The sequence below is a fragment of the Parasteatoda tepidariorum genome, chromosome X1 (assembly GCF_043381705.1).
Source record: "Parasteatoda tepidariorum isolate YZ-2023 chromosome X1, CAS_Ptep_4.0, whole genome shotgun sequence".
NCBI lineage: Eukaryota > Metazoa > Arthropoda > Arachnida > Araneae > Theridiidae > Parasteatoda > Parasteatoda tepidariorum.
Genome location: NC_092214.1, coordinates 64,609,006 through 64,634,671, shown reverse-complemented (window position 1 = coordinate 64,634,671; position 25,666 = coordinate 64,609,006). Strand labels below are relative to the sequence as shown.

Genomic DNA, 25,666 nt, shown 5'->3' with positions numbered 1-25,666 from the left:
CTTTATATTCACAAAATGATGAGTAGATTTTCGTGAATTTCGCAGCGAGAATTAGTTATAATTTATTGCCTAAGAAATAAGAATAAAAGTCAACAAACTCAAAGTTTTTATAGTTTTTCTTTTTATTAATTATTACTTTTTTAACCTAAAAAAAGAAATCCTTTTTTATTTTCCCCTGTAATATTTGTTGAAATGCATGATACGTAGCACATTAAAAAAATATCTTAAAATATTTTGGATAAAAACCACTTTTTCTTTTAAAGTTTAAAAAATATGTCCCCAAAAATGTTTCAATAGATATTATTAAAGGCATATATATTTCCTGCCTTTTAATAGTTTTATCACATAATTCTCACTTTGTCTTTTCTAATAACACCAAGATTAAGAGAATTTGTTTATACATAAAAAAGTTATTATTGGTAAGAACACATGAGCAAACTTTCTCTAGTTATGCTAATTTGTTAAATTGAGTAAAATGGTCCCCTTATCATAGTTCTTCACTTTAAAAATTATTTAGTTCTTTGATCAAAATATATATATTTTTTTTACAAAAAAAAAAACTCTGCAGCATAGCATCAAGAATTTTTTTATTTTGGCTTATTTCAAATCGAATGATATATACGCACACCAATATATAAATATACATTTGAAAATTCAAGATTATTTTCAGTTTTGCTATTTAAATCTATAAGTCTATTTTTCGTTTTATTTTTTTTTAATTACTTTGTTTACAATCTTATTTTTTTATGTACAAAATTTTCTTTTCTTCAACATTTTCATGAATATTTTCATTATTTGTTTATTGTTATTTGATTTAACATTCTTTCTTCTGTTTTTACATTCTTTATTTTTATTTATAACTTTATTTTCATTATTGGTATTATTGCAATCTTTAACCAGGATTTCAGGAAAAATGTGCAAGGACAAATTGCTTTTACAAACAGAAAAGATGATCAGTCTTCTCAGATTTTACATTATAACTTGTTAAACAAAATCAATTACCAATTGAAATAATTTACAAACTTTTAAACTCAGTATGGCGTAAGGTGGTAAATCAGTATTTAAAATATAAAATTCCACCGACCTTGCTATATTTCCGAAATTGAAATTTTTATACCTTAAAAAAAATTTATTTTTTCTTGATAAAAAAATTAGCACACTCTTAACAATGTTTTTTGGTTTTCATTTATTGTGGAGAAAAGTACCTGCATATAAATTTATGTTTCTTCCCTGGTTAAAATATAAAATTTAAATCTCTCCACTAGAATTTTTCAAGTCTATCTGATGATGTATGTGTTTAATTGGTAATATTGTAAAAATGATTGAAAGAATGAGAAAGAGAAACTGTTTGTGTTCATTTTTCCCAAAAATGACTATTGGAACGTCACCTGTTGCATTTTGAGGATTTTGACAAATCAATAACTTGGAAAACCTATTCTCCCCCAGAATCTTTTCTCAGCATCAAAAATTTTTTTATTTCATTTTGAAATTTTTGGGCGATATAAAGGCTTGTGACATCTAGTATAATTTTATTTTGTGCATCACTTGAATCTTAAATGTTTGCTCCTGAAAAGTCTCAAACCTTGAAATTCGTTTTTCTCAGAAATCAGCTTTCAATGGTATAAACCTATTTTTCACCTTTATCTTCATCGACAAATTCCTTATATTTTTGGTCTAAAAATATTTTTTCTCTATTTCGAAAATCATCAAATTATATTAATGCTGTGTAAAAAGAGAAATAAACGAATAAAATGTTTTAAATATAAGAACCACGCCAGTACCATGAATGTGCAAAAAGTTACTACTGAAATAAACACATTTATGAAACATGTTCTTAATGTAGTGCAATTGGCCAAAATATAAATAGTATGCTCTTAGGTGAATATTGTTACATGTTGCGTGTACATGTTCCATGTTTTACTTACGTATCACATACAAGTTTTTGGCGTATTATAATTGGCCTTAATATGAATAAAATATTGGTAGTTTTTATATTTAAAGAGCACTAAGTAAATTTTTATTTTAAGAAATATATTTTTTACTTAAAATATATTCACAACTTAATATTTGATGTATTTTTGTTTTTGAAATCTTATAAATTTTTTCTTTTATTATTGCAGGACCATTATGTAAATGGCTTGACAAGATAAAAAATAGTTTGGTATCACCAACCTGTTGTTACAAAAAGATGTTCATTAGGTCATACAGATGTTGTCTTGGAAGTATTGTTATATGTTTAAAAATGTGTGAATGGGGTCCACTTGAAATGGTGCACTTATGTTCATTGCCTTAATTATGGAATTAGGCTACTCTCATTTTATCATAAGCAAGTTTTAACAAAGTTTCTCACAGCTCTGACAAATTTTCCTTGTGATAAATATGTGATCATTAATTTATTAAAACAAGTGTTGTTAATTTTCAAGTTTCTCTCCACTTGAATGAACTGTTCCTTTTCAATTCTCCTTTATCCTATAAGCTATGGTGAAATTTGCTTTATTTTTCATAGCTTCATTTCAGAATTCATGTGCAGTAACAATGTATTTACCGATTCCTAAAGCATAATGCTGTCCTTTTTCACCATATCCCCACATTGCTTTAAGAACTTAGATTCCCAGGAATGTCACATCTAGGTTCAAACGAGTCAAGCAAAGGGGAGAAGACACAGAGCCATGTAAATAACCAATCTCAACGTGGTTACTATAATGAGAGCTATAATAGAGCAAACCATGAAAGAAATTTTAGGGAAAATGTATCAGCTAAAGAATTAGTTGAATCTGAGCAAAGTCATGATCGTGAGCAATATCATGCTTTAAGTAGTGGTGCACGCCATCCAGAATTATTAGCTCATGAGTCAATGAACCCAAGTGTAGCAGCATCTCATTCCGCAGCTGTAGCATCCGCTGCAGCTGTTTATCCTAGAGTGATTTCTCAGCCAAATCGTGCTATACCTCCGTCACATTTTGAGTCATATGGTCTTTCTTCGCATGTACCACCTAACCCTGCAACATCTACTGGTCACCATCATTCTGCACCCATTCATTCTTCAGCACACAGACATTTGTTGCCTCATCATGCTTTGATACCTGCTCAGTTTAATAATTCTAGTGGACCATCACATATTGGAGTTGACATCATGTGGCAACAAAAGATGAATCCCAATCCTTGGATGATGGCAGCTCACTATGGTGAAATGTCTCTTGAAAGAGAGAGAACATTAAATCAAGAAAGATCAATTAATCAAGAAAGAGAAAGATCAATTAATCAAGAAAGGGAAAGATCAATTAATCAAGAAAGAGAAAGATCAATTAATCAAGAGCGGGAAAGGTCAATTAATCAGGAGCGAGAAAGATCATTGAATCAAGAAAGAGAAAGGTTTGTTTTTTGCTCTTCATTGTTCAAAATTGTTCATACTAAAATATGATCAGTTAACTTAGTTATGAAGAGAATATGACATATTGTAGTATATGATCAGTAATTTTTAATTAATGTATTTAATTATTTCTTGTTATTACATACTCCCAAAGGCCAACATGTATGATCCCTACTAACCATAGTTTGCATTTAAGCCTTATTCATTTTAATTAAACTTTTTGAAATTTAACCTTGAAGAGAAAATTAGTTTTTTTTAGCTACCTTTGAAAAGAAAAATATATACATCAATCGTATAAATACTAAAAAACTAAATTTCTATTTTTCTTTAATGAAAAAACTTTGCATTCAAGCAATTATCAGTCATATCGACATTCTTCTTTTAAAGGAGCTTATATTTTTATGTCAATAATTTATTTTGTTGTTAAGTTCATCAAATCAATAATAGTAAAAAAATTTAATTCAAATTTTAAAATAAGTTCTGTACTTACACAGTTTTACACTGATTGAAAAAATTCATAACCATTTTTTCTGAAATGTACATTATAGCTCCCTCTGCAAGATCATTTTGTGTCACAATTGAAAATAACATCTGTTACTCTAGGATTTGACTGATTAGAGCAGCACAACCATATCCTTTCGTTTTTCGTTGTCAAAATATTTTTAAAAAAATCTTTTTAATATCAAATCAGATCTCCTTAAATCCGTACTTTTGACTTTTTCTCCATTAAAGCACATCCATATTTTTGAATAGGGAGAGAAAGTTGTTTCTGAAGAAGAAAGATGTGCCTCATTCTTTAATCTTTTCGTCACTTCAAAATTTTTCTTAGCCCCCCTTATGATACAGCTGCAAAGATTTCTTGTAAGATTTATCAATGTAAGCTTTAAAGGCAATAATAACAACTGTGATTTCAAAGGCTTTAGCATTAAAAATCGAAATTCTAGAAACTATTTTGAAGTACAAATAAACTTGGTTGTCATTATCAGCTTAGTAAAGCACATTGTATTAAACTTTGCTCTTAAAGTTAAATTAATTACTATTAAAAAGTTTTATAGTTTGATGAGTTGTTTGTATAAAACTTTGTTGTTATTATTATTAGGACGTGGCGGTGACTACAAAATGAGCCTCTTTAGCCCAAACTCACATTGATTAATGAGAGAACATTGTACCTGTGTGTGTATATATATATATATTTAAATTTATAATGTCTTAAATTTTAGGGAGCATGAGCGAATGGAACGCCAGAAAGAAGATAAAGAAAGACACAGAGATTGGGACCAAGACCGCCTTGAACGTGAAGAAAGAGAAAGAGCACAAAGAGAAGCTGTAAAGCAGCATTTTGAAGAATCATTACGCTTAGTTTTACAAAAAGTACTTTCTTTTTATGTTTTGTTTCAAAATAAGTTATTGCTAATTAGATTATATAGAATAAAATGATAAATCATAAAAGCATTAATATTTTTTTTAAATTATTTTATTTTACATAATACAAAAATGATTTTTTTTTTTTAAATTTAAATTACAGATTTAAATATGATTTAACTAGCTTACTAACTTTCTTAAGAAGCTTATATTAAGTAAGCATGGTTTTATTAATCAAATGTTTATACAATTTGAACAGTTGCTTCAGTAAAATTATATCAACTTAATTCAATTATATCAGATGAACTCCACATCTTTTATCAAACTTATGACTTTACACATTCAACTAGAAGAGTAAAGTTCCAAAGAGTAAGTTTCAATGAGGAAGAACCACACTACTTTTGCTGTACAAACACTTTATTATTAACTATCATGCAAAATATTTTTTTTTCTTTTCAGCTTTTGTATTTCACTCTCTCTCTTTTTTTAATAAACTTATTTTTTAATGTGCTCTATGTAGATTTTTTAATACCTGATTTCTTGTGGATTTTGCTTATAGTCTGTACTTGTTAATGATGATTTGTCAAAGCATCTTCTTGCTAATGATTTGCATGTCTGTGGGTTCATGTTTGATGAGAATAATAGCTCTTATATAAGTAACAGTTTATTTAATTTTAGATTACTTGTATATTTTCAAAGAGACCCTCAGACTTGTGGTTTAATTTTGCTAAGTAATTTATAATTTTTTTTGTATATAGTAAATGAGTAATGTATAGTTTATAATAGATAATTTTTTTAAAATTTAATTTCACATTTCCTAATTCTACTCTTTTCTTCTAGAACAAAAATATGGGTTGGAATCCTTCAACTGGGAAACATGGTGTTGGCAAGCAACAAGACAGCATGATAACTATGCAAGGCAACCAGCCTGTGCGTACCACTGATAGTGATCGGCAAAAAGAACAGGAAAAAGAAAGGTATTTTTCCTTGAATTTTTCTATTTTACTTCAAATAAAGTTTATTGTATGAATTAAAATGAGTTAAGTATTTGATTATTATTCACCATTTTTGACTGAGCCTTTGTGACAATTAACGATGTCCTTTCAAATTTTTTTTTCAAAAAACTTTTTGATCTAAAAACTTTAAGAGCCAACTCACAAAGAATCAATAATCTTATTTTCAAAAAAATTCTCAGAAGTTAATTATAAATTAAAAAGAAACATGTATTGCTTACAAAGACTATATTGTATTAGCACATTAATAATAAAGTACGATTGACTATCATAAAAGTTTTGTTATTAAAATAAATTTCATCTGTTGTTGGAAATCAAGATTCTTTTAAAAATATTTTTTACATTCAATATCTTTTAATTTTCTTATGTTGTCATTTTTTTTTCTAAATTGATAAAGTTTCTTATTTTTAATTAGAGCGCAATTTGTGGAAAATAGTCATCGTCGAGAACACGAAAGGTGGTTAGCCCTTATGCAACAACAACAAAGAAATGAGCAATCTGCTAATGCTGCTGCTCATCATCAAAATTTCTCAGCCATGGAAGTAAGTAGTTTTTTTTGTAATTATAATTTTAATAAATTAATTTTACTGATATATTGTACTTATCCCAATGTAAAAGAGAATAAATACAAAAGGGTGGATTAATTTTTGTAAGATTGAAAAGTTTTTGAAACATATTGGCAATGTATTTTTTTTCCTTAGGAGTTAAATTTTTTAATATATTTTGATTTTCAGACATTTGCTTCTCTTACATCCTTATTCTCTTAAATCCCGTGGTATTTTGATTTCCCTAGTGACTGGATTCAGCTGGTTGTACACACTGCTACTTAAATTAGAATAATTTATAAATGCATTTAAATGTGTTATCTTTAAAATTTTATTTTCAAATGTATCAGTCTTTGAAATATTAAAAAAAAAAAATTATGTTAAAGTAAATCAATATTTATTTATGACTTCTTTTTTTTTATCTAAAAAATCCTAACAATAACTCTTAAGGCATATCAGTTCTTAAATCATTTGAATCCCCTCATTGCAAATATTATATAAATAAAAGAAAATTTTAATACATGCCTTAGTGGTTTTTAACATGCATTTTGATTATGAATTTATTTTATTTTCAACCCTATGAGAGAAATTTATAGTCAATGTTGCAATTTACTTAAAGAATAATCACCAAATTTAGCTTCCTTCTTTTTAATTAATCTGATGTACCACCATTTTCTGTTCCTTTTTTATATTTTTTATTTAAGTACACTAAACACTTAATTATTTATGAGCAATTTATCTACTTTGTGGACAATCCACTGTTCTCCTTTTTTAATTTGCTATATTATGGTTTAAAAAAAGCAATAAGGATAAATTTTTCAATTAGATCGCATCTAAATTTGCAATGCACATGTAAATACAGTCAGACCTCAATATAAGGTCACCCTAAGGGGCATCGCAAAAGTGACCTTATAAGCGGGGTGACCTTTAAACCGATTCATTAGCAGTTCGTAACTAAGCACGTAAATAGTACACATTATGATTTTTCGAAAATGGTAATACAAACGAAAACGATCGGTCATAAATTAAATATTTAAGTCAATAAATTTTAACAGAATTAGTAAAGAATTAAAGAAAGTTAGATTTAAAAATTTTTTTTAATTTGAAATAAAGCTGTTTACTAATTTCCTCAAAGTGTACATACATACATTACATATTACCTTATTTAAAATAATCATTTATGCAGGTCCGTTTCGTTTTTGGTTTCATTTTTCCAACAATGTTTTCTAGATTTTGTAACTTCTTAAAATGTTTCTCAGCATGGTTTAAAAAAAAATTTTGTATGACATTTATTGCATTGAAGGCTTCCACTTGGGTTACAGCTACAGTCTCAGGATCACTGTTATTGTCCTCACTGTCCACAACTTGTGAAACAATTTCAGAAATTGTAGCTTCTTTGTTAGCTGCAACATTTTCCTAGAACTCGAGAGGGGTAATTGCCTTGTAAGGAAGTTAATAGGCTTTTGTTAGAAAAGAGCTCCCCTCGCCTCAGATAAAAATGACCTTATAAGCGATAACAATTTTTAAAGCTTGACCATATATCCGATAAGCTGTAACAAAGAAGTCCTATTCAGTGAGCCGGGACTTAGGAAAAGTGACCTTATATGCGGGGTGACTTTATATGCAGATGATCTTATATCAAGGTCTGACTGTATAAGGATTGCTTAAAAATTAAAATATCAAATTAGAAAATGTATGCCTCAACTATGATTTGCAGGTGTAGAAGCATAATTGGACGTACATTTTAATGTTAGATTGTGCTGTAAATGATATAACTTGTAAATAGTATTGAAAACTGTAATTGACTCTGATAGTAAGTGAAAGATTGTCCTTCACTATACATATAAGTAACTCAAATATATTTTAATACATGTTTTTTTGTTGACCTGTTTATTATCAGTAGTGGCTACCCAACTCTGGAAAAAAATTTTTTTGTTCTTTGCATTAATTTTTAAACTTTCTTTATTTCAATATTTCTCCTTATGTAAAATTACTAATTTGCAATGGCTCACCAACAATGTAAAAAAACAAACAAACCGGTGTATATTCATTAATTTGGAAATTTTTAGGCTAGATCAGGAAGAAACCCTCCAAAATCTGAACCACAATTAATGCAAGGCCAAAGACCAACAGTAAAACAAAATTTGGCTCCAAGTCCTGTTAATGCTTCACCATCCCAACTAAAGAATGAAGTTAATTTCAGTTTGTATGGCTATCAACCAGTGAGACAAACTTACATTACACCAGCACAATTGAAAGCCAGAGAAGAAAAAATAACAGCCAGGTTATTATGGTTCTATTTTTTTCCCTTGTGTTTTTCTTTATTGAAGTATAAATAAGTTTTAATCTTGATTTATTTTCTTTTTAGTATGCAGAATGTAAGGATACCTAGTGGACAGCATAAAGCAAACTTACCGGTGAAAATTGAGAAAGAAGATTTTGCTGAGAGACCTTCATCCCCCAACTCGAGTCATTCTTCATCCAAGCATCAACAGAAAGTAATGATACCCAGTCATGATAGAAACAATTTAATGTATCAACCTCTTGTAGGTTCTGGTGGTGCTTTTAAACCATATGAATATTCCAGTAATAGTAATAGTCCAGCACCTCCTGCACATCAAAATACATCGCCAGCCCTCTTAGGGAGAATGGGAACAGCTCAGTATCCTCCATTGCAAGATCAGCCTCAAAATTTGGTAAAAAGTGATGGTAAAAGCATTCACGAAAAAATGCCGAGCCACAAGTATGAGTGTAGAGACTTGAAACCAGTTGCTTCTGCTGCTGGTACGTTACCTGCTGGTTTTTCTCCACCTTATGGAGCTTCTAAAAGTACATCACCTGCTACAAATGCAACTTATTCATATAGTCTTATTCAGCAAGGTTTGGTTCCTAATCCAATGTATATTGCAGCCACACATTCTGTAAATAATGCCGGTGCCAGCACTCCCGCTTCTTTTGCCTATTCCCAGTCTTCTAAAACTTCTGTGCACCCAGCCAGTCCTCCTATTTCCCAACAATATGCTCGAGCTAGCCCGAATTCAGGAATCTCTAGTGGCTCTCCTGTTTGTCGACCCAGTTCTGTACCTTACACTTTACCATCTGTTCGAGTCAGTCGCAGTTACTCACCTGTTGGTTCTTTAAATTCTTCTGGAATTGGGAACGCTAATAAAGGAATTATTCCACAAGATCCACATTTATCTAATCGAGCTCATATTTCAGTTCAAGGGTCTAGCCATAGATCTCCTTCTCCAGCTCATACATTTGGACAGCAAACTAATCTCGGTGCTCCTAATTCTCCTCATCAGTCATCTACTCGAATGACAAGTTTAGCCAGCCAATCTTCTATTCATTTGTCATCTGCAAACACTATGCCATCTTCACCATTTCATTCTAATTCTCAACCAGAAACTTCTGAAAGTTCTGGTGTTCCATTGGTCAAAAGGAAGTTATTAAATGATGTGATTTCTAGAAAAAAGCCAAAACAAATTGATGATAGTCTTTTACCTCCCCAACTGCAGCCACAAATACAGACTTCTTGTAGAGAAAATAATGAAAGTCAAGTAATTACTCCTCCAGATTTAAGTTTAAATCCTCCTATATTAGGAGAACATAATTCTGAATCTTACTCTTCAAAGTCAGGCCCACCTTCTCCTCTCACCTCATCCAACATAATATTTAAGCCAGAACCGGTAGCTACCCCTCCATCTATGCCAGATCTGAGCAGCTCTTCCCCTGTATCCCAGTCAGATTTAGACAGTACTGTGAGCGCCCAAAATTACTATACCTCTTTTAACAAATATAAACTTCCTAATAAGGATACAGTTAACAACTTAACTGATGAGAAAGATTCTCTTTTAACTTCATCAGACAGAACAAATGTGCCATCAGATACTGCCTCAAATAATTCAGAAGAACAAGTGTCCAATCCTAATATTTCAAGTGTTGTTTCATCAAATAATTCCAATTCAAGTAGTAGTTTTCATCCAAAGCTTAAAAAAGCTTGGCTTCAACGGCATTCAGAAAATACAGATCGGAAATGTCCCGGTGAGTTTGTTCCAAATACTGGTAAAACTGATTATTCATTTAAAATAAAATCAGAAAATGTACAAAATGAAACGGATGATGCTAGTACGTCTGAATCAGGTAAACAAACTTATAGCTCTACCCAATCAGGGAATGATGATGTTGACAAAATCTGTGATGATGGTAACTCTGAGACCACAAACCAGGCTCTAGAATTGAATGCCGATGAAGAAATCTCAAGTTCAGAGTCTGATACTGAGTGTGATACAAAAAGCGGAAAAAGAAAATCTAAGTCAAAAAGCAAATTTCTTTCTGGGTCATTTGGAGTAAATAGTAATGGTAAGAGAATAAAGTCTGAGAATTCTTCAGATCCACCAGTTGATGACCAAACCTCTCCAAAGAAAGAAAAAGATGGAAAGAAAAAGTCAGGCTTGGAAAAGGAGTCCAGCATTAATTCCAGGAAAAGAGGGCGTAAAAGTAAAGTACGAAAATCAAGTAAGTAGTCTTTGGTTCATCTTTAGTTACATATGTTATATTGTTTTTATGTCGAAATATTTTCTAGGTTTTTTTTATTTATTCAAATTTTTCAAATTTAGCATCTGCTTGATTTTTAAAAAAAGTAGGTTTATTATTAAAAGTAGAAATATGGTGTATACATTTGTAATTATACGTATGATTCTTATTTCCAAGATGTGGGATGATTGTTGAATTACCACTTGAAACATTTTAAACTTGTATAAAATTAGGAAACATTTTTTTCTCCGAATGTTTATCTCTAGGTGAATACAGATTCCCTGATCTTGACTTGTACCATTGACCTTTTTATTTTAACTATTAGTTCATTATTTGTTTTTCCTTTTGCTACAGATATAGTTTCTTGTACCATTTGATTTTGTTACAATCCTCATAGTTACAAAGAGCTTTTTTTATTATTAAGCTTTACATTTAAATCTACTCTAATCCTCCAAAAGTCCCTAGGGAAAAAAAATGTTCCCCATATCTATGCACTATTTTCCCTATGAATAATATCAGGGAAACTAGTTGTTGTGTATTTTCATTCAAAGGATTTATTAATTTTTTAATGCATGCATGTCAATACAATTTGTTTTTATAAGTCAATAACTTTTTATTGTCTACTCTTTCTTTTCATCATCATCATTGGCACAATGGGGTGTGCCTTAGCCTTCTCTAAAACATTTCTCCATGAAGTTCTCTTTCTCTTGCCAGTTCAATACCCTAATAGTTTTGAAATTTGTGTTTATGGAGTCCAGCCATGGAAGTTTTGAACGTCTCTTAGCTCTACTGCCTATTTGAAAATCTTATATTTTTTGCTATTAGTATCTAAACGAAACATACCCTGCATATCATTCTGATTAACTTGATAAATGCTATTACATCTATTACTTTTTAAACATCGTAAATTTCTGTATCGTTTCTTTTGTAGAAATTGTCCTCTTTGATTTTACCAAAAATGGCTCATTAGACATTTTTTTTCAGGGCAATCTAGCCTCTTCTTTCTTTGATTAAGTCTCAAATTTCAATTGTATAGGTCTGGACTAGGCGTATAATAGTTTTGTAACCATTTCTATCTGTGTTTATAAGGAGCAATCTAAGGCCATTGACAAATTTGTTTGTTAGTAGTATTTGTTTTCTAACACTTTTATTTTTGCATAATCTATTAGCTACTAACATGCAAATGCTATTTATTTGTGAAAGTTTTTCTTGAATTTATTTCTTAAATGTAGCTGTTAAATTTATTAGTCAAGTGGAGCAATTTATTTAAACTTCGAAAAAAAGTATTTAAATTGTTATTTTAAATTAACAAATTATGTTTATAAACTTTTGTTTTTAAAGTGTCAAAAAATGCTTCGACCATGAAACCTCCTGAAAAACCATCTGTAGCTCAACTGAAAAAGACGGGAGAAGCCTTTTTACAAGATGGTTCTTGCTGCGAAGTTGCCCCAAGATTACCTAAATGCAGAGAATGCCGATTAACTCCACACCAACGGAGTAAAAAGATGCCTAATATTTTCTGCCGTTTTTATGCATATCGAAAGTAAGATTTGGTTATTTCAAACTTGTAAATTTTTATCATTTAAAAACATTTTTAATATGCTGTGATGGTAGGAAAAATAAATAAAAAATTAAACAATTTAAATTAAGGAAACGCATACACATGGTTGCTAACTTTTTTGGTAGTTGGGAGAAATTTTACAATGTGTTTAATATAAAGGTACTAAAAATTTTCTAACTATAAAACTACTTTGCTACTACTTTAAAGCATATTTGTCTTACTATTATCTCTTATGCACATACATTTGATACTACAGTAGGGAACCGATTATCCGGAACGATCGGGACCATCGCTATTCCGGATAACTGATTTTTCCGGTTTTCTGGATCGCTACAAAAAGCCGTTTTTTTTTATTGTTAAATCCAACTAAAAAAATAATATTTGGAAATAATCTTAAAAAGAAGAAAAACCGATGAAGTAATACACTAATGATTATTTCCAAAATGATGGTAAGGTAAACATCTTTCAAAAAAGAAAGAAAAATCCTAAAATCTTATGAGGAAAAAACATTATTTTTTTAAAGAAATGGCGGGAAAATTTACCGAATTTCGTTCCGGTTTTTTGGTTTTCCGGTTTTCTGATTTCCGGATAACGGGTTCTGTACTGTATTATCTCTTATACACATACATTTGAATTTTTGGTTTGTCGCATGATAGGTAAACAGTTAAAGATTTTATTTTTAAAATTAAAATTTATTTGCTAAAACATACATTTTGCTACCAGTAATAAATTTTTTTTCTCTAATCATGCATGTTGACACAGGGGTTGTACAAATTTATGGAAACACTTCTATACTGACTAATTTTTTTCCCACCATATTTCTCAAGAAATACTTAGAGGATTATTGTATAACTTGAAAAGTGTTTTAGGTAGTGATTTCCTATACATATCAATAAAATTTAAAACTTTCAAAGGTTTGTGAGGGACTGGCTATAAATTACAAATAAAAAAGTTTGTTTTTGAATACCTTATTCTAAAAAATATAGCAATAAACTTGCAACTTGTATCAATTACTTTGATTATCATATGCTATAACTGTACAAATTTTTGTAAATGAAGATTAAGTATTCATGGAGATATGAACAGTTTTATCAAAACTAATTTTTTAGCCTTGCATTTTCTAACTATAACTGCAGAAATATTTAATAAAGTTAAAAATCAAAAATTTATTGAGTAATTTTTTATTTATTACAAAGCCTTTAACGGCCTCCTCACTTCTGCCCATCTTTTTAAACATCCTGCACATTGATAAATATAATAATGCATTATTTCAAATGAATATTAAACTAAAACATAAACAATCTAGCTCATTTCACTTGCGTGATTTTTTTAAATAAGCTCTGTACCATGTGTACAAATTACAGAATTCCTTGTGTTGAATCATATTAAAATTAAAAAGGAACACTTATAACCTGCTGTATTGTTTTTTGCACTTTTAATTCATGTGCTTAAATTGTTAATTCTTGTTTAAAACTAATTGTTATTGTTGTAAAATAAAATCAAGTGATATATGTTATAGTGACTGTTTATTGAATTCCTAGTTATATTTCTTTTAGGCTTCGTTATGGTAAAAATGGAACAATTCTGAGTGCAGGATTTTCTGAACCTTCAGATGCAGCAGAAGAAGATTTAAAACTGTGGTTGCCTCCATCTGACTCTCCGCCTATGGATATTGAAATAGAAACCTCTAAATTTTTGCTTACTTATCTTGGTGATCAATTTTGCGATTTAGTTGAAATGGAAAGGGAAGCAAAAAAATTACATTTATCTAATGGTAATTAATTTTTTCATTTCTTCATTCAGGGATATTAAATTCAATTTTCTTTTTTTGGTTGTTAGCTTCGTTTTACTAAACTTAATGTTAAACTTAACACTTAAATTTTTTTTGTTGTAAAAACTGGTTTTTCTTTTGATAAATAAGAAGTTGATGCATAAAGAAAAAATATGCACTATTTTTTTAAATTGTGATCACAAGGGGGTGATATTGTATGAAATATAAAGTTTGTATCGATAACCAGTTTTTAAAAAATTTAAATTAACTAATCCTAAATATTACATTAATATTCCCAAAGTTAACAAGAATAGTCATAAAAAAAAAGAAATACTAACAAATCAGCACACAATGGCAGTGTTAGCTTTTATTTTTAGTTTCATTCATTTTGAGATACTTTTTTGATTGAAATGCACCTTAAAGACTGACAATTCATTTATTTACAAATTCAAGGTGAGGATTTCAAACATGCTCCTTAGCTGTCATAAGCTTTTTATTACTTAGATTACAATTACTGCAGCCTTGTCAATGAAAAGTGTGCAAATTATTTTTAGCAACAACGTTTCAGGCCCTTCTCCATTTTTATTATATCATGATTTAGATTTAATGACCTCTAACTTGTTATTTATTGCCTATACCTACTTATAAATTATATATTTTATATCTTGAATCCTTTTATCTTGCAATCTCCTGACATTAAGGAATTTTTTCTCAGTGGATATGTAACATAAAAATGTAAAAGCCTTTTATACAAATCAACTTTTTTTAAAAAAAAGAAAAAAAAGGGGGGGTTAGTGTGACTAACAAATTTTGTTGAAAAAGAGTTTTAAGGGTAAATTGTGCTGTCATATTATCATAGTTATACTCTAAAAGGCCTTGTCTTAAATTTTTTCCATGTTTTTAGAGATCAGAGTTATAAAGATTGTACTTATTCCGAAAATATATTGTAATTTTTAAAAGTATTTCTTTTAAATTACTTAAAATTTAAGTGTCTCTTTTAATGAAGCAAGCTTAATTGTTTATGTAATATTGATATCATTGACAAACCTTTGTACAATAATTCATTGTACGATAATTAGAAACAATTAAATTTATTTAGCTTGATGTCTATAATGTTTGTTTATGCATTCTTTTTCTTTTGCAGATGATACTATCACTTGGAAAAGGGTTGTTCAAGGTGTTCGAGAAATGTGTGATGTTTGTGAAACCACTTTATTTAACATTCATTGGGTGTGTCATAAATGTGGATTTGTTGTTTGCATTGATTGCTATAAGTCAAGAAAAACTGGTCTCCCTAAAGGTACTTCCATTTTTATAAATTGATTTCATTTTCTACATTCTTATAATAAAGTTCTATTTCTTATATTAAAAATAATTCTCTAAGTATTATCAAAATATATTATTTGTGTGTGAATAATATTTAATTTACGCACACATATTCATTACAGAAGAATCAACCTCTAAAGATCGTGATGATTTTCAATGGCTGTTATGTTCAAATAGACAACCTCATGAGCAAGACAAATTAATGCTAACTCAAATAATTGCTGGTACAGCATTATGGGATGTTAGTAAATCACTTCATGACATACGTCGTAAGTGGAACATTCCGACATACTGTAGTTGTGGTGTTAACATATCTGAGCAAGATGGTAAAAGTTCCTCCAATGGTATAAACAAGGTAAGCTGCATACAATAAGGAATATGTTTTGAATGTTTTTCACACAATATTAAGTTTTTACTATATTTATTTCATATCTAGAAACTGCACTATTAATTAATACCTTTTAATTATCAACTGTATCTGCTGATGTTGGTTGTTTAAATTATTGGTGACTGTCTGGGCTTTATCCTTAACAATGATACAAAAAATTAATCTGGCATGTGCTTGCCCTACACTTCCAGATCAAAGGGGAGTAATAATTTGACATGTATCTCTGCTCTATGCTTCCCAACTGTGCTTAGACTCTTCAAACTCTGAAACTACCAAGAATATTATATTAAAGTAGATATTGAAATACTAAGATAAGATCAGAAAAAAAAGAATAAAATTCAACCCAATACAAAGTAACCATAGGTGCAAATAGAAAACCCCCCTACATAGACTAAGCATTTTATGTATTCAATTCAGATCTTTATGCACTACACCTTTTAAGATGAAAAATTTTAAATTTTTAAAAAAAATCAAGACATTACCTCTTATGATTAACTTTCTAAAAAACTGCATTATTTTTATAATTGAAACATAAAAATCTCATCTTTAGAGACTATTTGAGTTGATATTGAATTTTTAACATTTGAATGCATATCTTCATTCATATATTGAATCATATGTCTTGATATTTTCATAGTTCAAGCTCGAATTTTTAAACTTGCCGAAAAATAATGGGGCTTTTCCGTTTTGCTTGCGCTATAATATTAACTTAATAATTATGACCTGAAAAATAATAGTAAAAAAAAAAAGGAGTTGGATTTACTTTCGCCCGGAAACTTTGCATTGGTAGTTTTAACACCTATGCCGATGAAATGAAAAGGACAAAAATAACTTTTAAAGGCTTCTTCGGGCTTGTCAGTCTAACATCTTTTATGAATATCAAATAATGTAATCAATTTCCCTCTAAATTGCACAAAAAAATTTGAGTGTTTTTCAGAAATATAAGTATAATTTTACCAGCTTTTAATAATAAACCAGACCTTGTCTTAGCAGTTTCTCCCTAAAGATATCCTTAAGATCATTGTTATACTCTTCTATCAAAACATAACATGATATGAATGGTAGCCACATTAATATTAAAAATTAACATTTTTAAAATTTTGTTACATGACATTGGGTTAATTTTTTAAACAAAAATCTTTGCTATATTAGGCATTTTTAATATATGTATATACATATATATATTGCATATTACCCAATGAAGTTGTTCTCAATTTCCTAATATTTTCAATCCCCTTTTGATAAAATTGTTCGACTATATATCTTATATCTTTATTCCTACTGCATCTTTCCAGAATATATATAATTTAAGTAATATATTGCATCGATTCTATATCAGTGTAAAATGTATAGCCCATTTTTTAACATCAGAATTCAAACTCCTAACTTTTGACTGAATGGAATGAATGTTATTAAATATGTAGAACATTTTCTTCCTAATTACTATAGTTAATTCTTTTTTACTTAGCTCATGAGTGCTGTAACAAAGTGCTTTTCATCTGACAAGGATTCGTCTTGGGATAGTGGTGCATCATCCGAGTCACAAAGATCTAGCAAGCGTGGTAATAAGAACTCGGTGAATGGTGTTGTGAAACAAGAAGATGCTGTTGGGGGATACAGCTCAGAAAGCGGTGGGTCTCCTTTAAGTTGGCTTGCAGATGTAGCTCTTAACTCATCAACAAAAAATTCAGATGATCAAAAAGATGGGGATGATGAAGAAAAATCTTCTGAAGGGCAAGAAAGCAATGCTGAAGCATCAATTGAAAGCGATGATGATAAAAACGAAAACTTTTCCACCCTGAGAGAATTACTGATCCGACCAACTGCTAAAATGGGCGGAAAAAGTAGTGGCAGCTCTTCTGGCTCTCAAAAAACATTAACTAGCACCTTAGATGAAGTCATATCATGTGTCATAGAGCAAAAGGTTCGAAAGTCTGATAAAAAAAGTAAAGAAAAACAGTTATTGCATTTTACTCGTCGATATCAAATGTCTAAATCTGGACGTGAATTACCTCCAGTTCGAACCTGTATTCTAGCTGAAAGTTCACTACTTTATCCTGAAATACCTCATTTGTGGCTAGGAAGTGGCAAAATTCTATTGTTAAAGGATCCTTACCACACTGGGAATATGCAAATGTTTCAAGAGCAGTGGAAAAGAGGACAGGTAATGTTTTTAATCAACATTCTTTTTTAAAATTTCATTTAAATTTCTTTCATAGTTTTAGTATATTTAATACAAAAAAGGAAATATGTTTCTTAATTTAAAACTATATAACTAAAGTTTTTTTAGCAACTGCAAGCAAGTTTTTCTTTTTTTTGTAAATTTTTGTTGAAAATTCTAGCTATTTAAATTAGCTAATAGGAAGTAACTGGAAATATTATTTTGATGTTTATAAGTCTTTGCTTTATTCAAACCTTGGAACCAAAACCAAATAATGTGTATAATCTAAATGTTATTATTCAGTTTAAAAAAATAGAATTCAGTTCCTCCTGCTTTCTTTTCTTTCTATATCAAATATTAAATATCAATTTTCCTAGAAATAGTGTTTGAAAATGTTATTGAGCATTAATGCATCTTTCAACTATATGTGGTATGTTGTTAAAAAGTTTTGTTAATTAAAAATGCATAAAAAAAACATACCTTATACTGTTCTGGAGATGTTATTTGTACAGTTGCATTGTTTGTCATTAAGATTAGAACATTTAAAGTTACTTTTTAACCAATTTTTGTTTCTTTTCTTTTAGCCTGTTATCATTGCTGATGTTGGAACCAGATTAGATTCCTCCTTATGGAGTCCAGAAAGTTTTTTGAAAGAGTTTGGTGATAGCAAAACGGATTTTCTTAATTGTCTCTGTGGTACACTTATGCCGAACCAACTCTTGAGAAAGTTTTGGGAAGGATTTGACAACATTAATAGTAAGTCAAAATCAATTGCTTTCATTTCTTTCTTGGTTTTGTTTTGGTACTTACCATTTTCATACATTAATTTATAATATAAATATATATATGTNATATATATCATATAAAACAGGATTAAATTAAAAAAAAGACCAACATCTAGTGTTAAAGTCTTAGTTATTAATAAATAAAAATTTCCACTATTAAATATTTTGATTTATTTAATTTGATATTTATGAATATTTAAATTAAAAAAGTATGTATTCATAAAATTGTCTCTGTAATTATATTTTTCATTTAATTCTTGTAAATGAAAAATAAGATTTTTAATGTTTTCACTACTGTGTCTGTTTATCGAATTGTTTTAAATTCTTCTGTAAGATTATTTTGTGAAGTTGAAAATGCCATTAGCAACTAAAGAGGGGCTGTTTGTGACTCGTGTTGAATGACTATGGAAACTCTTTTGGGGAAAAATAAGGTCCAAAAGCAACGTTTCTTTAACCCTTTGACTGTTAGGGAAATGAGCAGTTTTCGTTCACTTAAGTATTTGTAGTACATAAATAACAGTTTTTACATACTTTAAAATAGTTATTAAATAGTAAATTATAAATGATTATAATCAATTGTATAAATTATAATAGTTAATTATAAATATAAGACAAATATTAAATTGAAAGGACTAAATAAATACAACTAATGTAAAACTTTATAAAGCATTTAAATACAGTAATTAAATAAAAATCTTTTTGTACAAGCTATAAAAAAATTACAGTAATTACCTAAAAATCTTTAACAATCATAATCATCATCATAATTATCTAAATTTCGCTTTTGAGCCATTTAACTTCACAAACACCCTAAAAAACGCTCCAAAATACGCATAAAAGGACTAGGAACATTATGAAAAGAAATTCATGGAACCCCTACTGCCATCTGTAGACAGTAAAACTAACTATATTTGGCGAGTAGGATTCGTTTGTAACATAATCAATGCAGAATAATAATGGTGAACGAGCTCAGCTCATCAGCGCGCATTTGGGAAAAATTTCACTACACGAGTAGTGCTCGTTTCTAACCATTTAGGTCGAAATCTTGCTCCCGAGCAGAACTCGTTTGCGCGCATTATAAAGCACGATTCGATTGCGAGCCGAACTAGTTCATAACCATCAAAAGGTTAAAGTGTCTACTTTTTGAAAATCAAGTGAGTTCTTTGACATATATTGTGACTTAGCCGTGGGTTGTTTAAAAAAAGTGTAATTTAATTTTTTTAGAAAAAGATTGATTTTTTCTAATTCCTTGTTTTTAAATGTGTTTTCTTATCTACGAAAATGTGAGTTTCTTTTTACAGGAGTTTAAAAAAAGAGGGGAGGGGGAAGTGAATTTTCTCCTTTGTACAAAAATAAGTTTGTTTCTAAATTGCTAAAAAGTGACTAAAAATAATAAGCATATTAAAGTATAATTAATCTAAAAATGAGGCAATTAAAAAGGCTTTTTCTTCATGTTTAAACGCATTCCGTAATTAGGACTATAACCCTTAGTAATTACAAAAAATTATGGTGCTAATATGGAAAGATGACATGAATGATTAAATTTCTCAATTATAGAAAGCCACTTACCCAATAATTTAATGAGTTTTCCTTGAAGTTGGAGCTACAAAATATAAAATTTTCCAACTATGCAAAAAAAAAACTTTTTTTCGTAAGGAAATGAAATTTTGAAATAACAATTACACATACACTGATTGACAACGTTTAAAAAAATTTTACTTAACAAAAAATGCATGGCAAAACCTTTTTTTCTTTCTTTTTATGTCTCTGTAGTGTCAATGCTTTAAAGTAGCCTGAACTTTATATTAAAACAGCCATAAAATTATGTAATATTCTGCAGCAAGACCATTGATAATTACAATTTTTTTCAGATATAATAAAAATAAAGAGTGTTTCATATTGATCACCCTTATCATACATTTTTGGTTCCTTTTCAGCAAAAACAAAGTTAAAAAAGTAAACACTTAAGGAGTTGTAAATTAACATTTAAGCTTGAGAAAGAAATGATAGGTTCGATATCTGTTTAATCACAAGTGAGGAAGATGAGATAAAAAAAAACTGAAGCCAGTTTGCTTGCCTGTTTAAATTTAGAGGTGTTTTTATCTCTTTCACATACCCTCCAACTGCTACGGAATTTCCGTAGTTTCAGAAATCTTCTTTTCAGACGGTAGCAAAATTAATGTCTTAATATTTAAAAAAAATTAATTTTAGCGTAACTTGTTCACTATTACTTATAAAAGTGCAGACCATATGGCTAAATTCTTAAGTTCTGATAAAAGTTTTATGAGAGATCCATTTGCTTTAAAAATTTCTACTTTGGTTCGCTACCACTAGAAAGAATTATTTTCAAAATCCTCATAAGTTGGAGGGTATGCTTTCATTAACACTGGCAATCAAACACAGTTTGATATTTTCAATCTTGGCTTTCTCAGTAGTGCATTGTTAGACTTCAATAGCATCATTATTTTCTCAACTTAAATATTAATTGCATTTTTTTTCTCTACAATATCAAGCAGGCTGGTGGTGTGCTTAGTTGAAGCTTCAGAAACCGAGCAATCTGTTTTATGTAAATTTGTACTAACATATTCATGCAAAAATTTCAAGAATTGACTTAGTCAGTTTTATAAATGATATACCTGCCATAATATAAGGATTTGGCACCCTCTCCATATAAAGCAAAAATGTCACAAGCTACTTTAGCAACCTTAGAACATGATATTCCATTTAAATGATCTGAAGATTAACGTAACATAAATTATATAACAATAACATAAATTAATTATTAGCAACTTAGTTGCCGAATGGTACTTTTTTTTTCTTTGAAGTTTGAAAACTTTTTAAAAGTGTATAGTCATTTTTTGTTCTCTACCATACAGTAAATGTTGTACCCATAGAATTTACAGCATCAAATCCCTTAAATTTAAATAACCATAGTACTTGAAAGTAAACAAAAATAGAAAAGATAATTTAAAATATAAGCTCAATGATATCATAAAATAAAAAGAATGTTTATCACTTTTGTTGATCTTGAACTATATTCCAAAGACTTAAATTTCCCAAAATACTTTATAAAATCTAATAGCCAATTGTAATGTTACTTGAATATTTATTACCTAAAAATGCTGTATTAGAAATTAAATTAAGAATTTCAATTACTTAAGAAAACTTTTATTTTACTGTTAAAACATATTAAACAGAGCACAACATATAAATAGGTCACATTAACATAAAAATATTTGTTTTAGTATATAAAAGTTTTGGTTTGTATAACATTGCAGCATATATACTAGTTAAAGAGTTAAATCAAGTGAACTTTTGCTGATAAGCTCAACTACTTTATCAATAACCTTTTTGAAATTTTAATAAGTAGTTGAAAATGTAAAAGAAAAGCACCGAAGAAAATCTAAATTTAATGTTCTCAAAATTATTCATTTCCTCCCAGTTCTCCTCGACCTTTTTGTCGCCTCTAACCGGTCAACATTTGGTTATTTTACCGCGGCCCATTGTAAGGGGGAGGGGACGTTGATTGTTTATATTTTAAATGTTTTTGAGTTCATAATTTGAATCAAATTGTATTCAAACACGTCTTTAAAATAAAATACATCTACATGCGCTGTATGGGTACTGTTTTAGGTGATGGATCTTAGTTATAAGTTTATCTCAGATTAAGTTTTATCTCAGCTCCTAGTTAACCTTTTGTTGCAAAAACCCGAGAAAAACCACATGACATAAATGAAAACAATTTAATGTTCCTAATGAGGGCCGGTACCATCTGATCCACGGACCGGGGCTCGGGGGACAACTGGCTTAGGGGATAGAGTTCTAGCATAGTAAGTGAATAAAGTAAGAATAAAGGAATGAAAGAAAACCAATCAATCAGTGAATGAGTGCTTTAAAAATGAGTCAGCAATGGATTTTGCTTATGTGTGAGTCATTGAAAGACATAAGGTATGTACAGTTAGTTATAAACATGATTTAAAACATATCACGAGCGCCATAAATGACGTTTAACATAAAAATTCTGTGAAATTTAGCCGAATCGAATGAAAATTTATTGAATTATCGAGTTTGAAAAATGTTGTCAGGTTTCGTAGTTGTGATGATATTCCTGATAAAATTATTCTGTCCTGATTTTTAGCATTTAGATCTGATATTTATTTTGTTTTTCTTTCTTTTTGTATCTTGAGAACGTACTTTTTCTTACTAAACTTTATCATATTTAGAGGCAAGATTTTAAAAAAAGTATGAAGCAAGGGGCTTTCAGTATTTTAAATGCAGGAAAAAAAATCTTATGTTATTCAGATTAGTCATTCCAAAATACTTTAATTCATCTCTTAATGATTCGATTTAAAAACAATTGAAATAATCTCAATTATCTCAGATTTGATAATTATTATAAGTGTAAGGATCATATAAAAATATACTTTTGACAAAAATGTTTAGCTTCTATACTCATTGTATTTACATTTCAAGAATTTTTTAACGTTTTTTAATCATTTCATTAAAGAAATACTGAACCAAGTAATGACTTTTAATAAAAATTTATTTGGGGCCATTCACTAATTTACATTTGTAATATAAATTTATTTATCTTACAAATTATTACTTAATATGCTTAATTCTTTAAATATTTTTATAAATAAGGTTATATCAAGTACTAGTAAAAATGCAACAAAAATTTGTTCCCCTGTGTAATTAATGAAATTAAATAAATTTTTAAAATTTTTTTATTGCTAGGGTACTTTATCACCCTCTCACTGTTGCTTGCTAACCCCTGAGTTTGCTACACTCACTCTTAACTGTTCTTATTATCCATGGAGTCTTTGTAATTGGTGGCATTTGCATAAATTTTGAAAGTGCTAAATACTTATATTAAATTGATTTTACATTGTATATAAACAAATGAAAATACAATTGAACAAGGAATAAAAAATGAAAATATCATTAAAAATATGATATATATTTGATTTTTTTCATTTATTATGTTTTTTCTAAAGAATGCGATTTGATATAATTTTTTTTAAACAAAGAAAAAAGACATGCCAAAAAGAGTTTTTTTTTTTTTTTTTTTTTTTTTAATAGACTGGGCTCGCTAGAACAAATGTAATGGAAAACCTCAATTATGTAAAACTATTTTTTTTTTTTTTTAATTTTATAGAACGAATGAAGGATGACGACGGGGAATCAATGGTTTTAAAACTAGTTGATTGGCCTCCTGCTGATGAATTTTCAGACATCCTGCCAACTAGACATGATGATTTGATGAAAGTTCTTCCACTTAAGCAGTATACACATCGAGAAGGAGTACTTAACATGGCAAGTCGTCTTCCAGAATGCTTTGTTCAACCCGATCTTGGTCCTAGAATGTACAATGCTTATGGTAAGGATGAAATCAAAATAATTCATTTCATTCTATCTTCAATCCTAGTCTAATTTTTTTATTTGTTTAACATAATTTAGTTAGTTTTATAACAAAAAATATGAATTCAGACATTTTTTTTTCAAACAGTATTTAAATTTATTCAGGTATTGCATCCATTGCTGTTCTGATCCCAAAGCTTAGTTATCTTAAAATTACTGATGTCTGTTAAGTTTTTGAAAAATAATAGCAGTATTTTAAAAACTGTCTAAATTGTCATTGTCAACAATTTTAAATTATCGACCAATATTAACCTGTAGCCAAAAATTAAATTTGTACTAGAATCGAACTAAAGAGTTACGTTTCAAAGTTTACTGTAATTTTGATATATATATATATATATTAACATTTTATACTTTTGAACCAGTTCAAAAGGTTATTGATCTGCTCTGCAAGACGCTGGTTCATCTTTTGTAGGTTGTCGACCTTTCCCAAGACCCCAAAGTTACTGTGATTTTTCCATTTTATTGTCAGACTTGCTTTACAAAACTACCAGCTTATAAAAAGTGCATGGTGTTTATATTTGATGCAGTACAGCTGTTTTAGCTCTTGTATCTTTAAACACTATATTTCATTTTCATCAATTCAAGTGTTCTACAAATCAATAAGGATCACATTTGAGTGTTTAAGTTCCTTGAAGAAATTAAAATATGGAGAGAAAATTTCTGATCTTTAATTAGTTTCTGAGAAAAAAAGAATTTGCAAAGTCTTTATTTCTGCTATCCAAATGAAATATGGTTCTCTTTCTGCTGGAGAATAATATCATTAAAAAGCATGAATGCACAATTGAGATTTATCATTTATTTAGGTTATTATTCTGGTAGCAGAGACCTTGCAGCATGAGATTATTTTTTGCCTAAACTGTATTTTTTAAAGAGATTAAGGAAATTGCAAAGAGAAAGTGAGCAAAAATAAAGATTTATCTTTCTCCATTTTCATTGAAGGATACTGTAATCTCCCCTTTTTTGAAATCCTAAGGCCGGCCGCACACTGAGGAAGCGAGAGGGAGGTGAAAACCCCCCAGTTTGACTCTCGCCTCTCCACCAAACGGGTTTTCAGGGGGTAAGCTGAAAAATGACTGCACATTGAGGAAGTGTTCGCCTCCTCAATGAAGGCGTAGATTCCGCAGATGTTTGTGTTAACTGGAGTCAAAGCAGATGTTTTTTTACTAGCAATATATATATATANATATGAATGCATGCCTAGCGATATAGAAAATATATTAACAAAGTCTAAATTAATTGGAGAAAAAGGTTTTTTTCATTCTCAGATGACCAAAAGCTATTTTCATTAATTAAATTAAAATGTTTAAAAAAAATTCTGAACAATTTTAGGAAGAAAATAACTTTTAAAAATGAGAAAATAAACAGCTTTTCTTTTTGTTCCTTAATAAAAAAAATTTAAAAAGTACGGTTTATTTATTCTTGAA

The 25,666-nt window shown here is 29.1% G+C and overlaps 1 protein-coding gene across 6 annotated transcripts in view; it reads left to right on the top strand.

Moving 5' to 3' along the window:
* Nucleotides 1–25,666, top strand: part of LOC107452613 (lysine-specific demethylase 3B) — a 105,762-nt gene that overhangs the window by 71,734 nt on the left and 8,362 nt on the right. For all 6 annotated transcript variants that reach the window (XM_016069141.3, XM_016069140.3, XM_071187642.1 and 3 more), the window contains exons 3-15: nt 2,121–3,372; nt 4,591–4,741; nt 5,573–5,709; nt 6,161–6,287; nt 8,360–8,574; nt 8,659–10,808; nt 12,168–12,369; nt 13,944–14,161; nt 15,303–15,458; nt 15,607–15,839; nt 17,341–18,036; nt 18,618–18,789; nt 23,977–24,198. In XM_016069141.3, the coding sequence (XP_015924627.2) occupies nt 2,618–3,372; nt 4,591–4,741; nt 5,573–5,709; nt 6,161–6,287; nt 8,360–8,574; nt 8,659–10,808; nt 12,168–12,369; nt 13,944–14,161; nt 15,303–15,458; nt 15,607–15,839; nt 17,341–18,036; nt 18,618–18,789; nt 23,977–24,198 (5,434 nt within the window). In that variant the 5' untranslated portion in view covers nt 2,121–2,617. The remainder of the gene's footprint in view (nt 1–2,120; nt 3,373–4,590; nt 4,742–5,572; nt 5,710–6,160; nt 6,288–8,359; nt 8,575–8,658; nt 10,809–12,167; nt 12,370–13,943; nt 14,162–15,302; nt 15,459–15,606; nt 15,840–17,340; nt 18,037–18,617; nt 18,790–23,976; nt 24,199–25,666) is intronic.